At 49.6% G+C, this 21016-nt stretch overlaps 2 protein-coding genes across 2 annotated transcripts; both read left to right on the top strand.

The window, feature by feature from the left end:
* The first annotated feature begins 11618 nt into the window (after positions 1-11618).
* Positions 11619-12111, top strand: Pyy (peptide YY). Its single transcript, XM_052756393.1, has 3 exons — positions 11619-11806; positions 11907-11990; positions 12087-12111. The coding sequence occupies exons 1-3, from the start codon at positions 11619-11621 to the stop codon at positions 12109-12111; spliced, it is 297 nt and encodes a 98-aa protein (XP_052612353.1).
* A 6583-nt stretch (positions 12112-18694) lies between these two features.
* On the top strand, positions 18695-19241 carry Ppy (pancreatic polypeptide). Its single transcript, XM_052756025.1, has 2 exons — positions 18695-18885; positions 19160-19241. The coding sequence occupies exons 1-2, from the start codon at positions 18695-18697 to the stop codon at positions 19239-19241; spliced, it is 273 nt and encodes a 90-aa protein (XP_052611985.1).
* The last annotated feature ends 1775 nt before the right edge of the window (positions 19242-21016 follow it).

Here is a 21016-nt window from a genome sequence, read left to right on the forward strand (position 1 = left end):
TGCACACACGTACACTCATGCACACACGTACACTCATGCACACACGTACACTCATGCACACACATACACTCATGCACACACGTACACTCATGCACACACGTACACTCATGCACACAAACAAACAGATAAACAATTTTTAAAAACTGGATCGGGGGCATAAAGCATTTGTTGGCTTCCACAGACACAAAGAGGACATGTGAATGAAATTCTCAGAAAAATAGAAACCACGCCTGGGCTGAAGAGTCTAAGAGGCGGACTGACTGATTACGCAAACTGGAGTTCCCAGGAAAAAGCCACACCTCAGCTAAGGATTGTACAGAGCTGATGGGCCAGTCAGTAGTTGCAGATATTTCCACCAGTGTATTTGACAACTGCCTTGATTTATGACTTTATTCATAACTGTGAAAATGTCCCGAAACCATGTTCACACTGGAACACGTTCTCTGGGGCACCCTAAGCCCACATTCCCGAGCTGTGATCACTCATATTTTCCTCAGGGATAAACTCTCTCCTTTTGCCTTTCCGGTGAGAGCTGTACTTTGCGCTGACAAGAAAGCTTCGTGGCTGCAGAATGTCGAGGATCCACAGTCAAAATTATCTTGGTCTAATTTCACCCCCTTTCATTGTTGACCCCTGTATCTGATCCAATACACTTTTAAACATCAGGTAAAACTATGGGATGTATTCTATTTATTTATTATTTCTTTGTAGACAGGGTCTTACTATGTAGCCTTGGTTGGCCGGGAGCTCATTATGTAGACCAGGCTGGTCTCAAACCCGTAGAGATCCGCCTGCCTCTGCCTGCCTGGCGCTGGGATTGAAGACGTGCACCATCATGCCAGATGGCAGATTCTCTCTGTCTCTCTGTCTCTCTGTCTCTCTCTCTCTCTCTCTCTCTCTCTCTCTCTCTCTCTCTCTCTCTTTCTTTCATTTTCACAGTGCAGCTCTGAGGTCAGAGCCCAGGACCTGAGGCATGCTAGGCAAACGTTGACTACTGAGTCAAACACCCAGCTCTAAGAGATGCCCTCTTTGAAAAAAAGCAGTGGTGGGGACTAGGCAGTGGTGGCACAGGCCTTTAATCCTAGCATGTGGGAGGCAGAGGCAGGTAGAGCTCTGTGAGTTCGAGGCCAGTCTGCAGTCTGGTTTACAGAGCAAGTTCCAGGACAGCTAGGACAGTTACACAGAGAAACCCTGTCTCTAAAAGAAAGAAAGAAAGAAAGAAAGAAAGAAAGAAAGAAAGAAAGAAAGAAAGAAAGAAAGAAAGGAAGGAAGGAAGGAAGGAAAGAAGGAAGGAAGGAAGGAAGGAAGGAAGGAAGGAAGGAAGAAAATACATATGCACCTTCTTCTAAAATGATACATACACTTATAAAAACAAATACACCTAGGTATGGCCCAGAAATCATGCTCCGGGGTTATTTACCTTCAGGAAGTGAATGCACACATCCACACAAAAAACCTGAGCATAATTGTCAGTAGCAGATCTGCCATAACTGCTGAAGCCTTCTAACGAGGGCTAAATAAACCATGACATAAACCGGACTATTTACCTTTGGTCATAATAAGAAATGAAGTATTGATACTCAGAATAAATCAGGTTACTCTCAGAGGCTAATTAGGCTTCACGGACAAAGCCTGTCTCAGAAGGGTATATCCTGATATAACTCCCCTTATATGACATTTGCCAAAAGATAAAACTACAGTGACAGAGAACAGATCTGTGGTTGTCAAACATTAAGAGTCGAAAGATGATGTTATTTTTTTGTGTGTGTCATGAAGATAGTTCATGAAGAATTCCTATCTGGGACTGGAGAGATGGCTCATCAGTTAAGAACACTGGCTGCTCTTCCAAGGGACTGTAATTCGATTCCCAGCAACCACAACCATCTGTAACTCCAGCTCCAGGGCATCTGACACTCTCTTCTGACCTCCACAGGCACTGAACACACATGGCACACAGACATACATGAGCAAAACCACCATACACAAAAAAATTTAAATGTAAATAATGAAGTTATCTAGAAAGTGCTCAGAACAGTATCTGAAAACTAGAAATCTTTCCAAAGGAGCCTTTTAGTCAGAGATCAATTCTTAGTTCATTGAAATAAACTAATATCCTTCCTTTTATTTAGTAGGGAGATAGTCTATTGTTTTTGGCTCTAGTAGTTTTGGATTTAAAATAGAGATTTGTAATCAGAAGTTTTCCTGTGTCCTGCCCTGTCCCTCAGCCGCTCGGTCCCAAGTAAACACACAGAGGTTTATATTAATTACAAACTGCACAGCCTATGGCTCAGGATTCTTGCTAGTTAGCTCTTATAACTTAGCTCAACACATTCCTGTTACTCTGTGTGTTACCACGTGGCCAGTCTGCTGGCATCTTGTTGCTCCTTGGGCAGTGGGCTGGCATCTCCCTGACTCCGCCTTTCTCTTTCCTGCATCTCTGCTTGGATTTCCCACCTGTCTCTAAGCTGCCTTGCCATAGGCCAAAGCAGCTTATTTATTAACCAATGGGAACAACATATATTCACAGCATACAGAAAGACATTCCACAGCACTTCCCCTTTTCTGTCTAATCAAAAAGGAAGGTTTTAACTTTAACGTAGTAAAATTATATATAACAAAACAGTTATCAAGCAAGATTATAGTTATAATATCTAGTTTATTTGTTTTTGGCAAAATTAAAGAAAATATTCTATCATCTATCCTATTTTTGTGAGTCTAAAGTTGTATATCTAATTTATCTTTTATCATGACTAAGGAAAACTATAATTATAACTATACAGTCTTCAACTCCATCAAAGACTTGAGAAGGAAAATAATATTACCTAAGAAAACAGGAAATGTAAACAAGCAATTTCCAAAATTCTATAAATGACTGAGACATCTGGCTGTCTGGACAGTCATCCAAAGTTCCTCTGTAACATTGGGGTATTTATTTCCAACCTATACAGGTCTAGAGTCTCTTTCAGTGAAGCAGGAAATTTTAAGGACTGTTCCACCCATTCTGGCAAAATTCATCAGTTGCTTCTCCCCATGTCCTGTAGAAAGTCTGACAGTTTCTTCTGTGAAGCAGAAACCTAAAGGACCATCTCGCCTTGCAAAGTTCAGTGGTCACCTTCCTATGAGTCCTGCATGTCCAATTTATACAGCATTCTGTCAAGCAGTCAAGGCAAGGGCACTTTTTTGCCCAGTGGCTAACTTTTGCCACAAAGAAAGCAAACTCCATAATGACTTTCTTCGATGCCCATCATCCTGTTTGAAGTAATTGGTGCTGCCAGGAGCAGATGTCTCTTACTGTCCAGAAAAGTCTAAGTTCTTAAAATACTTTAAATGCCTTTCTTATTCTGTAGGTCTTTGAAGTGTTTGAAGATTGCCTAGCTATCTGAAATATATCTTTGCATATCTATAAAACCTAACATGATTGTAAGTTTGACTATTAAGATGACTATTAAGCTGTATTTCTTAATTTTATATTATGTTTTAAAATAAGCTACATAAGCATAATACCCTAAACAAGAGTAGAAATATACATACAGTATAATAAAATTAACTTTAAATTTGTATCAATAAGCCAAAATCCATACTAATGTAAAATATATAAGATTAATAGTTGTTGTTTGGATTAAAGCAGATTCAATAATCTATCCTTTTATCCTATCATTTCTATATTATATATTTCTATATCAGAGATTCCCTCCAAATGGAGTCCCTTTTAGAAGATTTATTTATTTTTTAACTTATTAGATTTTAAAAAATATTGCCGGGCGGTGGTGGCGCACGCCTTTAATCCCAGCACTTGGGAGGCAGAGGCAGGCGGATCTCTGTGAGTTCGAGGCCAGCCTGGGCTACCAAGTGAGTCCCAGGAAAGGCGCAAAGCTACACAGAGAAACCCTGTCTCGAAAAACCAAAAAAAAAAAAAAAATATGTAGGGGTGTTTTGCCTGTCTGCATGTATGTACATAAGTGCACCACATGCACTCCACTGCCCACAGAGGTCAGGAAAGGTCATGGGATCCCCTGGAACAGAAGCTATGGATGGTTGTGAGCCACCATGAGGGTGCTGGGAATCAAACCTAGGTCCTCCTCAGGATCAGCAAGTGCTATTAATCACCGAGCCATCTCTCCAGCCCCACTTTTGGAAGATATAAAAGAGGTCCCTCCCAAACTAAAAACTGGATTGAAGAATACAGTTATTTGTTTTTACTTTTGGTTGCATGAGTCTTTTGCCTGCTTTGAATTCATCGTGGAAAGACTGAACTCAGTTCTGAGTTATCTTCTGGCAGTGATAACTCAAACAGTTCACACCAGTTTTCACAAGATGCTCACGAACTATTTCACAAGGAACCCATGGTTGTTTTCCGGAATGAGTAGCTTCCAGGTTGAGGAGAACTGTCTGCTGGGAGCATCTTCCTCTAAACAAGCTTACAGCTGCAGCCAGTTTTGACAACTGATATTTTTTTTGGTAGTATCACTTGTAGTTCAGAGGACTGAAGACCACAGGCACAATGACAATCCTGTACTATTTTGTCACATTCCATAAATAGATTTAAATATTTGTCCAGTAAGATGAATTCCACTACTAATTTAGCAATTTGTTTAGTAGCAATTGCTTAATCACTATGTAGTCTAGTAATTTGCTTAATAAGTAATTATTAAAAAGGAATAATTCTTTGTAATTGAATTTTTCTGACTGCTAAGGCAGTGGCTCTCCAGCACAGGAAAGGCTCATCCTGCTGGGAAAACATTCAAACTTGACATTAAGACATATTTTGGTCAGGGAGATGGTTCAGCAGGTAAAAAAAAGTACTTGCCACAAAAGCTTGACGGCCTGAGTTCAATCCCTGGGACACACATTAAAATCCAGAGACAGAGGCACACATCTGTACTTCCAGTAGTTCTGCAGTCATCTCAGTCAGGAGAACTAGCCTGAAGCTCACATGCACAGGACAGTGGCAGCAACAAGAGAGACTCTGCCTCAAAGCCAGGTGGATGGAGCGAACCAACTCTTGGCCATTGTCCTCTGCCCTCCACACCTGTGCTGTGGCATGTGCCCCCTCATCTGAAAAAAAGAATATATGGCCCCTTTCACAGGAAAGCATCAAATGGTAGATGACACCAGTGCAGTGTGCCCAGGAGAACCTGGTAGACAGAGTAAGAAGCAGGATTGGGAGGCCATAGTGCCTTTCACAGAGGCTTCAGCAGCATCTGGAGCTGAGGCTACCAGGCTTGTGAAGGTAAAACTGAAGAAGGGCCACAGCAGTGGTGCACACCTGTAATCTCAGCACTCAGGAGACAGAGACAGAAGGATCTCCGTGAGTTCAGGGCCAGCCTGGTCCATAGAGCGTGTTCCAGGACAGCTAGGGCTATACAAAGAAACCCTGTCCCAAGAAAACAAACCAAACCAAACCCAACCCAACCCAACCCAAACCAAACCAAAACACAACTGAAGATAAAGAATGAATTTTTTGTTGTTGTTGTTGTATTCGAGACAGGGTTTCTGTGTGTAGTTTTTGTGCCTGTCCTGGATCTCGCTCTGTAGACCAGGCTGGCCTCAAACTCACAGAGATCTGCCTGGCTCTGCCTCCCAAGTGCTGGGTGGGATTAAAGGCGTGTGCCACCACTGCCCGGCAAGAAATGGATCTTTATCTCCAAGCTGGGCTGTCTGGTCAAGGACCTGAAGATCAAGTTCCAGGAGGAGATCCATTTGTTCTTCCTGCTCATCAAGGAGTCTGAGATCATTGGCTTGTCCTAGGAGCATCCCTTAAGGATGAGTTTCCAACGATCACACCAGTGCGGAAGCAGACTCGGGCTCACCAGTAGACCAGGTTCAAGACTTTTGTCACCATTGGGACTACATGGTCACGTTGGTCTGGATGCTAAGCGCTCCAAGAAGGGTAGCCATTGCCATCCCAGGTGCCACCATCTTGGTCAAGCTTTCCATTGTCTGTGTGTGTGGAGAGGCCTTTGGAGTAACAAGACTGATAAGCCCCACACTGACCATGCAAGGTGACAGGTCACTGTGGCTCTGTTCTGGTGCACTTCATCTGTGGTCCCAGAGGCACAGGCACCTCCTCTGCTCCCATGCCCAAGAAGCTGCTGCTGCTGCTGGTTGCTACACATCACTCAGGGACTGCACTGTCACCCTGAGCAACTTTGCCAGGTCACCTTTGATGCCATCTCTAAGAGCGACAGTCACCCAACCTGGGATCTCTGGGTAGAGAGCATGTTTACTAAGGCTCTACCAGAAATTCACCAACCATCTTGTGGAACCCACAGAGTCTCCACCATGCAGCGGTGCCAGGCTCTTCATAGGTCCCAGGTTACTTCATAGGGTTTTTATAGGAGAAACAGAAATTGAATTAAATCTTGTGGATTTTTTCCCCTGATTTTTTGAGACAGGGTTTCTCTGTGTTGCCCTGGATGTCCTGGAACTCTCTCTGTAGACCAGGCTGGCCTCAAACTCAAGAGATCCTCCTGTCTCTGCCACCTGAGTGCCAGAATTAAAGGTATGCACCACCACCACCTGGCTGGTGGTACACACTTCTAATTCCAGAACCTAGGAGGCAGAGACAGGTGGATTTCTATGATTTCAAGGCCAGTTTGGTCTACACTGTGAGATCCAGGACATCCAGCGCCACATAATTAAACCCAGTCACAAAACAAACAAACAACACAGTCAAAATGTGCTATCAGTCCTAAAAGATTTTTATTTTCTCTTTTAACTTTTATTTATTTATGTATTGTGTGTGTGTGTGTGTGTGTGTGTGTGTGTGTGTGTGTGTGTGTGTGTGCGCATGTGCCCCAGTACATGTGTGGTCAGAGGAAAGCTTTGGAATCAGCTCTTTCCTTCCACCTTTATGTATGTTCCAAGGATGGAATTCAGGTTGCCAGGCCTTCGTGGCAAGGGCCTTTACCAGACGAGCCATCTCTCTGGTCCTCATATCTATTTTTTTCTTAGCAACAGATTTAAATGGATGAAGTTGTTAGAGTTGTTAAAATCCTATTACAAAAGGTACTTAGAAATTACTTGGTTAAAAACCACCCATCCCTCCCCGGCATCTCTGCTTTCATTTTGGGTATCTGTCTTTTACTTTGGGTGAGATTCTTGTCTGACTCTGCACAGACATGTTAAGCAATCCAGGACTGTCTATGGATTTACCTCATCCCGGTGTACCAAAGGCACAGAGATAACCAGAGCTTCCAAACCTGCACTTGCCTTGGGTTCCAGGAACAGCAGAGCCTTGCTGGGTCATTCCCAGATGAGGGCAGTTATCCCCGAGGGTGAAGCTGTAACCTAGGTGTTGAGTCATCCTCTCCTGAGAACCAGCCTGCCCCCTCAGGTAATAGGGACTTCTTCGGACCATCTTGAAGAATTGGAGTTGAGATAATGATCAACTAGCTCACACCTTGGCTAAGACAGCTTGGGTTAAAGTCAGGTCGTCAGGCTTGGTGGCAAGTACCTTTACCTGCTAAGCTCCTCCCTCCCACCCCCCCACCCCCCTACTCCTGGCTTTTCACTCTTTCTAGTCAGGGTTTCCGTTATGGCTAGGTTTATGTCAACTTGACACAAGGTAGAGTCATCTGAAAGGAAGGAACCTCATCTGAGAAAATGCCTCCATAAGATCCAGCTGTGAGGCATTTTATTAATTAATGATTGATAGGGGAGGACCCAGCCCATGGTGGGTGGGGTCGCCCCTGAACTGGCGGGGTCCTGGGTTCCATAAGAAAGCAGGCTGAACAAGCCATGAGGAGCAAGCCAGTAAGCAGCACCCCTCCATGGCCTCTGCATCAGCTCCTGACTCCGGGATCCTGCCCTGTCTGAGTTCCTGTCCTGACTTCCTTCGATGGTGAACGGTGATCTGGAAGTGTGAGCCAAATAACCTTTTCCTCCCCAAGTTACTTTGGTCATGGTGTTCCATCATAATAGTCACCATAACAAGATCATTTCATGTATCCTGGGATGGCCTCAAGCTCTCTATATAGCCAAAGATAGATCATGAACTTCTGATCTTGCTTCTACCTCTGGACTGCTGGGATTGCAGGTGTGTGCCACCACATCAGCACTGGGGGTCAAACTCAGAGATCTGTGCAAAGCAAGCAAGCACTAGACCTGCGGTCCACTCCCAGTCCTCTTGTTGTTTTGTTTTATTCTGAAACAGGGTTTTGTTATGCAGCCCAGGCTGGTCTTGAACTTGAGATCTTCTTGTCTCTGCCTCCCTCGGGCTGCGCCCACATTCGTAAGGAATGACTCTTTCTTACCTTGTAACTTTGCCTGGAGAGGAGTCATTGGCAATTGTCCTATGTATCAGAGGTCCCTGTTCTGGATACTGGCTTCAGGTGACCACTGATGTTACAGGATGCTCAATCGCTTGGGATGAGTGGGCTTGAACATACTAGACAAGGCAAGCTTGTCTAGTTTCTTTTCTTTTCTTTTTTGGTGTTTCAAGACAGGGTTTCTCCATGTAGTTTTGGTGGATCTCGCTCTGTAGACCAGGCTAGCCTCGAACTCACAGAGATCTGCCTGGCTCTGCCTCCCAAGTGCTGGGATTAAAGGCATGCGCCACCGCCACCCAGCAAGGCAAGCGGTTTTCTAAGGTCCAGGTCTCTAGCCTCCCTGACCTGGGCTGGTCTTATTAGGCTCGCTGAGGATGAAGAACAAAGGAATCCCAGCAATTCTGTCCCTGCATCCTCCAAGGACAAGCTGGAGGCAGGTCCTGGTCTCAAGTGCACAATAGCAACTATTTTGGAAGCTCCCTCTCACAGATGTCAGCCCCCACTTCCCAGACCTGTCTCATGGAGGCTGAGTCATGGGTCAATGATGATGGTGGGCATGTCATGGGGCCAGCCAAGCCTATTGATCGAGGACTGAGCCATCCTCCCCACTAATCAACAGTTAATTAAGTCTTTGATGAGGAGGTGGTGATTAATGAACAGTCAGTTGGTCCTGTAATTGGGATGCGGAGTGGGCGGGAGTGCCATAGACTCACAGAGGGGGTCTGTGAGTGGGGGGTGGCTCCCGGTCCGCACTGAGGGACCCCCTTGGGTTCAGCTGTTTCATACATCGAATCTGGGCCTTCCCTTGGGTTCCCCTTTCTCCTCTGTCATCTTTCCTTGAACTTTGTATTCCCTCAGGCTGTTGGGGGGCAGTGTCCAGGTGTGATGAATTCTCCATGTTCTTTTCACAGGCTCCTTTATCTCTGTCTGGGGTCAATGCACCTACAAACCCCTCACCACTGTAGCTAGCTAGCCTATGAACTTCAGGAGCCTATGGACAAATGTCCATTACCATACCCTTGGCCCTGGTAGCCTGTAGCGTCCTTGTCTATCTAGACTCTGATCTCTATGATCAGAGCGGTCCTAACCAGTGTCCAGGCTGCCCTCTCTCCAGCCCTGTCTTTTCATCCATGGCCTTTGGCTTCCCCTAAAGGAATAGAGTTATTTCCCTTCTGTCGTCTCCTCTCCAACACGACACTGGCTACTCTCTCTGTATCTGTTTTAAGATGGGGGTTCCCAAGGATATGGCTATGACTCTCCCCTAAGATGAGGGTTCCTGGAGTACAAGGCTGTGCCTTGACTCTCAGATACAGGCTCCCTAAGAATAATCTCTCTCCTTTCTCCAGGGCTGGGGTACATGTCCCTTTGACCTGATGTCCTCTTCCACCTACGTGCTCAGCAAGATGACCTGGTGCTTCTTCTGTTACATGGGGCCCACGGGACCTGGCTGGTTGATAAGGATCTGTTTCCGGAGAGTGCAGGTGACTGAACCCATAAAAAGGTGATTGAAGGAGCCCTGAATGCTCCATCTCAGGCGAGTTCTAAAAATAGCATCCACAGCCATCTGTCCTGGAAAGTGGAAGGGCTGGCCCAGAACGAGGGGTCTGGTCAAGATGGCCCCTCCTGTTTCCATGGGTTGGATGGAGTGGTGACTCTGGCCAGGCTGAGAGAAGGAACTGGAACAGGCTTTACAGAACACTTCCCTACGGCCCTCTCTTCTTGATGAAGCAGGTGGGTCTGATGTGGTTGGTGTTCTGGGGCTCTTCTTCCACTCAGCCACTCAGAGTAGGTTGTGGTCCAAGACTTATCATACCCCAATCCTTGCTCCCATGTGCAACTCCTGAGCTTCAAGGTACCAAGCCTGTCTCCTGTCAGTGACAAGAAGGCTGTTTCCGAGGTCTGTCTGCCCTCTTCCCCTGTTTGAGCCATGGGTGACCCCTCAGAACTTCAGTTTTCTCAGCTATAAGATGGGGACACTCTGAATATCGTGCAGGAATTGATGTGTTTTGCAGTGTAAAATAAATGCTTAGTAAACATTAGTGGTTGCTCCCTTCTGCAGATGCACACCGCCTTCCCTCACCAGCCCCAGAATCCAGTGATGGCTGTAATGGGCTCAAACAGTAGCATACACCTGGTCACCTGGCATCACTCAGCCACAGAAGACACCTATGTCCTGATTGGGGATGCGATTCCATCTTGAGAGGGCATTCTACGTCAGGTATGTATAGCTGGTCCTGGGTCTGTCTGTTCTAGGCTGGAATATACATGTAGCTGATGCAGCTGCTTCTGGGAAGGGAACTAGATTTTTCCTCCCCCGTCTCCCTTTCAATGGAGAAAGGACACAACGGAATGTCTGTCCAATGAGGCTTCATCCTCAGGACATCATAATCAGGTTGGGAGGCAAGGTCACATGCAGGGAAAAAGACTTCCCCTGCATGTCCAGTCAGTCCTGGGATGTTGTCAAACAGAAGCACACAGGGTCACTTCTTGGAAGGGGCTGTCATGGGTCCCCCAGGCTGTGGGAACTGTGTTCCCCCTTCTCCATCCCTTTCTATGAAAACACTAAGGAAGATGAACTCCCATTCCTGATTTTGTCCAAACTCTAGATTCGCTTCCTTGTGGCAGCTGCGGGGGTGAACACAAGATTCAGACAAGGCACCCCTCCAGAAGGCCCCCAAGTCGGAGGACGGGGGCTGCCTACTCAGCTCCTGCGAGGTGGAGAGACAGCACGTCCTGGCTGGGTGTAAAGTCAGCGATTGGCAGGGGTGGAGGGAGGGAGGAGACAAGCCCTCCCTTGGTGGATCCCCTCCCCTGGATTCCCCCTCCCTTTCCAAGTGGGATATAAGTCCCGCAGGGAAGCTCGGAGCAGAGGCCAGAGGCCAGCGTTCAGGAGCTGTCCAGCACTCTAGCCTCCGCTGCCTTCCACCTCCTGCTCATCTCGCTTCCGGAGCTGTCACTGTGAGTGACCGGGGCCCAGGAATGGCCTGGTATCCTTGGACTTTGTAGGGAAAGCGAGGTCGGGTCAGTGGAAACTGGAGCTGAGTAGTTGGAAGCTGGATGGGCAGGGTCTAGCTGCGGAGAGATGGAGAGCCCGGGGGAACCCGGGTGACAGCTTTGCTGTCTTCTCTTATCTACCTCTTTGGGTACTAGCGGGAGCGGGGAGGCGGGCAGGGCTGTCTAATGGAGGAGGAAACCGAGGCTAGAGATGGTGGATGGCGGGAGAAGACGAGGCGAGCCGGGTGGCTGAGACACACAGGTCTTTGAGATGTGGGCCCGACGGCAGCCGCAGCCTCCCTCGTGGGAGGGACGAGGCTCAGGATGGCCCACCCTTCCATGCTCCCTTCCTAGATGGTGGCGGTGCGTAGGCCTTGGTCCGTCATGGTCGCGGTGCTGCTAGTCCTGCTGGCCTGCCTGGGAGCGCTGGTGGACGCCTACCCCGCCAAACCCGAAGCTCCGGGCGAAGACGCCTCCCCGGAGGAGCTGAGCCGCTACTACGCCTCCCTGCGCCACTACCTCAACCTGGTCACCCGACAGCGGTGAGCGCTGGAGAGGGCGGGGCGGGAGGACCTCCCCGGTTGCACCCTCGTCCCAGCTCCACCTGGAACTGACCATGCCCCTTTGTGGTCCTGCCCCCAGGTATGGGAAAAGAGACATCCCAGAAGCTCTACTCTCCAAACTGCTCTTCACCGATGACAGCAAAAAGCTCCCCATCAGGTCTCGGCAAAAAGCACCCACCCTCCACATGCATCCCCTGGAGAGCGGACTGGCCCCATCACTTACACCTCCCATTCAATTCCTTTCCTTTCCCTCCTGCAGGCCAGAAGGTGCCTACCAATGGTGAAGACCCCCAAGACCTCCTTCGAGATGTGCTAACTATACCGACTTCATTTGCATACTTGGCTTGAAGAGAGGACTCCATATCTTGGTGTCCCGGGCGCCCAGGCTTGCGGGCGGTGTGTGTTCATTTCCCTGTCCCCAAATAAAAAGCAAATTTCACACAAAATACGCGTGTTGTGTTTATGTTTCCGTCCCTTTCGCTTTTGTGGAGGGGGCGTCCGTGGTGTGTAAGGTGGCGGCTGGAGCCGCAGCAACACTGGTGGCTAAGAAAAAAAAGATTCTGAGGACAAGGAGAGGACTTGGTGCAAGAGCTCAGCATAGACACCTCCTCCCAGCCTGGGGCTCCCAAAGGACCTGGGAAGGGAGCCTAGGAGAGTGGGTGGAGTGGATTCTGAGCAGGGGCCAGCAAAGATCCGGATGGAGAGGTGTTTGAGGGCAGTCCAGGAGAGTGGCAGGGAGAAGGCTAGGCAGCACTGCAGGGGAGTTCTCCTGAACAGCCATGGTTAGTCCCAGGACCATCGAGGACAGGATAGGGTCTAGGATGGGAGGACCCTGGAGGAAGAGACCTTGGAGAGGTGATGTGGGTGCACTGAGTGAGGAGGTAAATAAGTCACCTTCCTCGTTCCCTGAGTGGGGGAAGCAAGGGGAGTGTGGAGGTCTCTGTTCTCTCAGCAACAATTGGAATTCCCCATATTGCTGAACGCAGACTCGATGTCTATCACTAACTGTGGTTTTCTGGTGAAAAGGCCGTGGGGATACCCGAAATTCCTCTCTTTCCCCATTAAACACTGAGGTCTAAAGTGTTGTGGGTGTTTAAACTATAGTCTAACCAGAACCCCTGGGTATCTCTTATCGCAGGAAGCCCATTAATTGGCCCATTAATTAGGCCTTTCCCCCCTTCTCTAGACACCCATATCTCTCTCTCTCTCTCTCTCTCTCTCTCTCTCTCTCTCTCTCTCTCTCTCTCCTTCTCTGTTCACTATGAAATGTGTCCATTTCTCTGTGTCCTGTTTTCCGAGGTCATGGGGGATGGGATGGGGGTCAGGGCTGGTAAAAGGGCATGTGTGCCCTATCCTCTATTAAGAAGCACCGGCCTGGGGAGGTGGCTGGGGAATGAGAGGGAGGTGATCATGTTGAACCCAAGGCTACAGCTCCAGAGAAAGGGTGTCAGTCAGGAAGGCTGGGTGGTACCGCTGAGTGGATGGGAGAGGCATGCCGGACTCATTACATCCTGGTGGCCCTGGAAGGAGAGAAGCCTCTGCTATAACACTTCCTGCACAGGGGACCATGGGGGGTCCCACATCTGTCTTCTGGTGCTGCTCTTCAGGGCCTGAAGGGAGAGGAGGAAGAGGCAACCCCAGAACCCAACACGTCATAGACTGCATGGGTTCCGGTCTCCACAGGCCTTGCTTGCAGTACATTTCCTTCCTCTCCTGCCTGGAAAGCCCCCTTGCATCATAGTCACCTCCTAGGGCCACTCCTGCTTCCTCTTGGCCGAGTTAGACCCTCGGCCTCTCTCCCTCCAGTACCGCCGCTTCCTGAGACCCCCTGTTCTACCCCAGTGGCTCCCTGTGTCCCTCCTGAGACCCCCTGTTCTACCCCAGTGTCTCCCTGTGTCCCTCCACTGTTCCTGAGACCCCCTGTTCTACCCCAGTGTCTCCCTGTGTCCCTCCACTGTTCCTGAGACCCCTGTTCTACCCCAGTGTCTCCTCGTGTCCCTCCACTGCTCCTGAGACCCCTGTTCTACCCCAGTGTCTTCCCGTGTCCCTCCTGAGACCCCTCTTCTACCCCAGTGTCTTCCCGTGTCCCTCCACTGCTCCTGAGACCCCTCTTCTACCCCAGTGTCTCCCTGTGTCCCTCCACTGTTCCAGGCTTGCAGTGACTGGCTGTGTGTCTGGATGCTGCTGTCTGTGGTCCCTGTCTGCTCATCTGCTTGGAGAAGCTGGGGTCAGTTTGAAGCTAACAGAGGAGAGACCTGGCGTGAATCATATGCATGGTCACAGACAGTTTGTGTAAAGGTGGCATGTCCAGGTGACCGTTAGTAAGGTGGCTTTACTTCTGGTTCACTCTGAGGAGGAGTTTCGAGCAGGTGTGTAATCTGGGACCGATCAACTTGATATAAAGGAAACTTAGCTATAATAATAGCAACAGAGGCAGTGGCAATAATTATCTTTGCAAAAGGCTCTGCTTAAAACTCACATTGATTTTATCGTGTGTGATGTGTGTGATTTTATCGTGTGTGATGTGTGTGATTTTATCGTGTGTGATGTGTGTCATAGCTTGTGGAGTTAGGAGGACAACTTTGGGCAGCCAGTCCTCTCCTTCAACCTTCACATTGGTCCTGGGGGTCAAACTCAGGTCAGCAAGCCTGCGTGGTCGGGCAGCAAGCCTCACACACCAGTTTTCTTTTGAGAAAGAAGTCTCTCCTTGTGGTCCTGGATGTCCTGGAATTCACTGGATACACCAGGCTGGCCTTGAACCATCAGAAATCCACCTGCCTCTGTCTTTTGAGTGCTGTAATTAAAGATGTCTGCCACCATGCACATCTTTATGTGTTAGATCATTAGCTACATGTTTTACACACATCATCGTACTACCATATTGATTTGGTTTTGTGTGTGTGTGTGTGTGTGTGTGTGTGTGTGTGTGTGTGTGTGTGTATCATGGTACTCATGTGCAGGTCAAAGGTCAACTTTCAGGAGTTGTTCCTTCTTTCTGTGGTGGGTTTGGGGACAGAACTCAAACCCTGCTGAATCTTCTTGTCAGCCCAAAGTGTTACCTATCGAGGTACCTTTTGAGGAAGGATCTGGACTATAGTTCTAGGTAAGGGATGGCTATACCATAACCTGCTTCTTCTCAATCTCAATGACCTCACCTTAAAAAAAAAACACAACAAGTAAATAAAAGGCTGCCTGGGCCTCCTTCTTGACCCCCTCTTCCTCATCTCCTCCTGGTGCCCCTAAGAGCAAATGTGCAAGTTGGGCATAATGACACATTTGGGAGGCTGAGGCAGGAGGATCACAGTTTTCGAGATCAGCTGGGGTTACATAGTGAGATGCCCCTCAAAAATAAAAAACAGGGGCTGAGGAGACAGCTCAGCTGGTAAAATACTCACTACACAGGGTAAGGACCCAGGCCCGTCCGCAGCACTCATGGGGAAGGGCAGCCATAGCAGCATGTGATTATGATCCCAGTATAAGAGCGGTGGAGACAGGAGGATCCCTGGAGCCCACTGGCCCATCAGTTCAGCCTAATTATGAGTCCCAGGCCACAGTGAGGGACCCTGGCTCAAGAAACAAGTTGGATGGTGTTTGAGGAACCACACTTGAGGTGTGCACATGCACATACACTCACGTATACACAAACCACCATACACACCTACACATAAACCCCCCACACCCTTCTACACACACCTGCACATACTCACCCCTCCCAACACACACACACACACACACACACACACACACACACACACACACACACTACAAAACAAAATGGAACAAAATCATATGTACTGCAAATGACTCCTGCTTGGCCTGTTCACTGAGAGCAGCAGGGGTTGAGGTAAGAGAGCCAGGCCAGGGAGTGACGGAGGGGACAGGATCCTGGTCAGATCCCTGTCCTGGAGGATGTACATGGGGCCTCTGCACGTTGTTCCTGTCTTCTTCATTTGCCCCCGTGTTTCTGGGCTGTCCCTCTCCTAATCTCGTTATGACATTGCCCAGTAGCCATCTTCCTGGTCCAGAGAGCGTGTGGCTAGTGAGGGGCCATTAACATCTTGGTCAATCTGTCTGCTGCATCTGCTGCTAAGGACATGTGCCTTCCCCTGACGCTCCATTCAAGCATTGCAGGAACCCATAAAGGCCAGCAGGAGCCGGCTGGTGGTGGAGCACGCCTTTAATCCCAGCACTTGGGAGGCAGAGGCAGGCGGATCTCTGTGAGTTCGAGGTCAGCCTGGGCTACAGAGTGAGTTCCAGGAAAGGCAGAAAGAAAGAAAGAAAGAAAGAAAGAAAGAAAGAAAGAAAAAGAAAGAAAGGAAGGAAGGAAGGAAGGAAGGAAGGAAGGAAGGAAAGAAAGGCCAGCAGGAGCTATCTGAGTTCTAGATGTGGTCATACTATTTAGAAGGCATGGGCACTGCCCCCTTCTCCTAGATTATCGCCACCTGCAAGGACCTTGGAATCTGTTGTTGCAAAAATCTAAAGCCACGGGTTTGGTTGACATTTGAGGAGCAGCTCTGATTTCTTAGGACCAGACAAAGCTGGCTGACTTGCGTGGCAAACTGTAAATAGTTCCCGCACCAGAACCAGCCCCCGAATTCAGTCTGTTTGGTGAGGGTCCTTCACCTGGAGTAGAGGCCAGAACAGATTTCATGAGGCTCGAGCCCGTGGACACTCAAGACCCTTAAAACCGGCGCCGGAGCCAGGCGCCCCCTGGTGGCAGCTGTAAGCCGCTCCCAGACAGTGCGGGGCCTGGAATCGGGACTTGCATAGTGGGAAAACTAAACCCAGAGAAGGTCCAGGCTTGCTAAGAAATGAAGTCCACTTACTCTGTGGAATGTCAGCTGTCTGTTGAGCCGTTGGTGTTCTTCTTGTTACAATACATGAGAGCTGAGAGGACCGGGCTCCCTTTCTGGGGGTGGGCGCAATGACGTTCACTTATGGAGGGTGTAATGGCATCATGTCCCCAGGACAACACAGGGGGGCAGGGGCAGGGGCAGGGGCAGGGGCAGGAGCAGGAATTGGGCCCAGGCCTATTTGACTTCTAACCTCACCACGCCAGATTCCTGGCAGGTCCCCCCCCCCCCCCCCTGCTCATCACTTCCTGCGTTTTCAGGACCCACTCTGATGCCTCTTGCTGTTCTGACTTGAGAGCAGAACCTCAGGAAAAAGCAAGAGTCTCTTGCTCCCTTCTCCATGGTCAACATAAACAGAGCCAGTGACTGCCTCCTGGTCTGAGCAGGGTAGAGGTCCTGGCTGGGGAAAGGATACCGAACATGAAGAAGACAGAGGTGTGCACCAGGAGAATCTCCCAGGGGAGGAATTGAAGTCTGACTGTGAGATTTGGGGGTGAGTCTGGGAGTCTCCCATCCCTTAGTCAGGAAGCAGGAAGTAATAGCAATACTCTGACAGGCCCAGTTAGAGGAGTTCACGTTTGTTGTTAGCTCTCGTTTCAAACCCTGGACATCTAGGACAGAGTGCAGGTTTTTTGTTTGTTTGTTTTGTTTTTGTTGTCTGCCAAGTAGGGCCTGGCAGGGGTTCAGTGGGATGGTAATATGGAGCTTTTTGGACAACTTGAAGCTTGTAAGTGATGCTGGTTTTTAGCACTCCCCTGGGACAGACCTCTGGGGTGGGAAAGGAAGTAGCTACCAGAAATTGTCCCTTCCCCATGGACCCCGTGTCCTTTGACCTCTGGCCTACCAGATCTTGGTTGGCATCCTATGCATGCACCAAATAGGTTTCTCCACTCCTTTCCAAATAGCTTGAGGACCCAAGACTCCTTCTCTGTCCCTTCCTTTTTCTAGCTGTACACAGGAAAGGAAGGCCCGACTTCCATCCCTCGTGCTGGGGGTGGAGCCTGGAGCTGTAGCCTCAATCTGTGCCCAGAGGAAATCCTATTGGTGATTGGGGTTGTCCCTGGGGAGGCTGTACTGAGGCCACCAACTAGAACCTCTGGGCTATCATGTCAGGACTCTGTCATTTATGAATCAAGGCTGTTGTGGTGCCCAAAGCTGGGTGCAGACCCCACAGGAGACCCTTGCCATGGTCCAGCCTCGTTCATTCTGGGCTACTCTGACACCAAGAACACTGCCCTGGATGGTGCCTTCCTCTTTCTGGGTGCAATGCATGTATTGCAGGTACCAGGGAGACAGCCAAATGGGGTTGAAGGCTGGCAGTGAGAAAGGCTGACAGGAGGCGGGGACTCTCGGGGTGCTGAGGACTATAAAGGGGCACAGCCATGCGCAGGGAGACCAGTCCAGCAGGAGGTAGGTGTCTTCGTGGTCCAACACCCACTTGCTCAGGATACAGGGTAAGTGGGCTCATCCTGCCCTGCCTCTGGGGACCTCTTGAGTTAAGGCTGGAATTAGAGGGCAGGAATTGGTGCTTTGTAGGACTGAGGCCCTCAAGAGGCCTAAGGTCCTTCTTCAGTCTCTCTCTACATCTGTACAAACCTGTCAATGGAAGGCTGGACCCACAGTGCCACAGACTTCTGTTCCTGTGCTTTGCAAGTGAATTCTGCATCCCCCACCCGGTGTTTCCCACTAGCCCTGGCCATTCCTGCATCCTCAGAGCCATCAATGCCATAAGTCCTGTGTCTCCAGCCCTCATACCCGCGTTCTCTGCTCTGCTTTTCTATGTTGCCTAGGCCAGGGCTAACCTTTGGCTGCTGACCTGGTCATTGAGGGGCGTGTGTGTGCGTAGGTGTCCTTGCTTTCTAGGGAAGGAAGGTGGTGGATGCTGGTAGCTCCTTCATTTGTCCTTGTCCCCAGGCTTAGCTTGAAGAAATGTGTGGTGGGCCAGTAGGTCCTGGATGCAGGAGGATTCGCAGATGGGCTACGTTCTGTTTTCACCCTGTTCCTTGTTCTTTAGATGGCCACTGCATACTGCTGCCTCTCCCTGTTTCTCCTCTCCACCTGGGTGGCTCTGCTGCTGCAGCCCCTGCAGGGTGCCTGGGGGGCCCCACTGGAGCCAATGTACCCAGGGGACTATGCTTCACCAGAGCAGATGGCCCAGTATGCTACTCAGCTCCGCAGATATATCAACACACAAACCAGGCCTAGGTATGGTGTGTGTGTGTGTGTGTGTGTGTGTGTGTGTGTGTGTGTGTGTGTGTGTGAGAGAGAGAGAGAGAGAGAGAGAGAGAGAGAGAGAGAGAGAGCGCGAGCGAGCCCTAACACTAGCCCCAGTCCCTTCCATGCCTGCTCTGAGAAAACAGTATTCCTACTGAGTGGCTTGGGTCCTTGTGCTGTGGGCAGGACAGTGTCTACGGGGGAATACAAGCCAGGTGAGCTGACACCCGAGTACCACACTTATCCCAGCTGTCTTCCTTACCAGGTACGGGAAGAGAGATGAGGGGAGCACAGCTGGACTTCCTAGAATGCAGCTCCCCCCATGCACCAGCCCCTGGCTGGTTTGATTCCCTGCTTGGCTCCCTGGAGCTAAGGACAGGTCTGGAAAGTGGCGATCTGGAGGAGGGGGAAGGAAAACAGGGTCTCAGGGAGAACAAGGGCTGTCCTTTCTCACTGTTCCTTTCTTTTCTTACAGGGAGCTCAGCCCAGTAGACCTGTAGTGCCCTGCCTGTTTCCTGCCTGTGGCTGTGGAACAGCACCAGTCCAGCCCTTTCCTCCGCATTCTTGCAACAACCTGCCCCCTTACAAACTAAATAAAGCAAGTTAAAAATCCCAGCCTCGTGTGTGTGTGTGTGTGTGTGTGTGTGTGTGTGTGTGTGTGTGTGTGTGTGCATACTGCTGCCTCTCCCTGTACGCACACCCATATGGCAGGAGAAGGTAAAATTCACAGACAGGGAGGCTGAGGTGGGGAGGGGAGTTAGGATGAGCATGAGTGTCTGTAGAGGCTCAACTCACCCTTTTCACAGAGGGGCAAGTTGTGGTCCAGAGAGACGTGAGAGTACCCTGAAGGTCTGTGATGTGGCAGTCTTGAGCTTAACCTTCCTGTCCCAGCACCTCTAAGCCATCCAGCTCTTCAGCCCGAGGCCAACCTGTTCCTACATGTACCCTCAAGACTGCTTCCTATAACCTGGGCAGTGGGGGAAGAATCATTTATATTAAAGTGCCTTTGGCATGGGGCGGGGGCAGTCCCTGAGGTCTAGTGCTGGTGGGAAGACAGTTGTCTGATTTGTAGGGTGGTCTCAGAACTGTTCTCTAGAAATCTGGAGAGAATGGGTTGTCCTGAGAGGTAGTGAACTGCCAGCCTGAGAATGGGCTTTAGCTCCCGCTGGGAGAAAGCCGTAGGGAGATGTTGCCCCCAGGGAGAAGACACAGTTAGTCAAACGTTCTGAACACCTCCCTGTGTCCAATCTGTGGCATCCACGTGTTGGTTCTTGGGGCAAGGAGGGAAGACCCAGGTACTTCCTGAAGAGTCCCTATAGACTGTCTACCCATACTGGGCAGCCTGCACAGGTGGAGATGGTATGGTGCCGTGGTGGTGGTGGTGGTGGTGGTGGTGGTGGTGGTGGTGGTGGTGATGGTGGTGATGGTGGTGGTGGTGGTGGTGGTGGTGGTGGTGGTGGTGGTGGTGGTGGTATGGTGGTGGTATGGTGGTGGTGGTGTGTGTATGCAAAATGAGAGAGAGAGAGTGAACTCGACTCCCCTTTCTGGGAACTTTTGTGGATAGGGACGTCATGGGGAATGGAAGACATAAGACATTTGCAGAATGGCTTCTCCCATCTTTGCCAGAGGCTGCATCTGAAGGGTCTGAAAGTGGACTTGCTGGATGAAAGTCCACTTTCCCAGGCTCAGCATTTGGCATTGATCCCATAACAATGACATTGTAATTGTGCTTCTATGTGTTGAGTGTGAATGACCTGGAGGCGGAACCTGCCCTAAAAGGCCAAAGGCTTTTACAGGATGTGGCTACACTGCAAATGCCTGGCTCAAGTTGATTCTTAAGTCCAAGGGGTGTCTAGGAAGGGATAGAGAGGTTTCTGCAGAAGAGCAGGGGTTAAATGATGGTGCTAGAGCCTGAAGTTCTCTTCTCTGGCAGCTTAGGTGATGGCTTCTGTTTTTAGTTTACATGTATGGGTGTTTTGACTACATATATGTCTGCGCACTACCTGTGTACCTGGTGCCTTTGGAGGCCAGAAGAGGGTTTCAGATCTCCTGGATCTAGAGTTTCAGATGGTTGTAGAATCCAGTGTAGGTGCTTGGAATCTCTGGATTCCCTGGAAGAGCA

Source organism: Peromyscus californicus, unplaced genomic scaffold (genome assembly GCF_007827085.1).
Source record: "Peromyscus californicus insignis strain IS unplaced genomic scaffold, ASM782708v3 Scaffold_3__1_contigs__length_106647218, whole genome shotgun sequence".
NCBI lineage: Eukaryota > Metazoa > Chordata > Mammalia > Rodentia > Cricetidae > Peromyscus > Peromyscus californicus.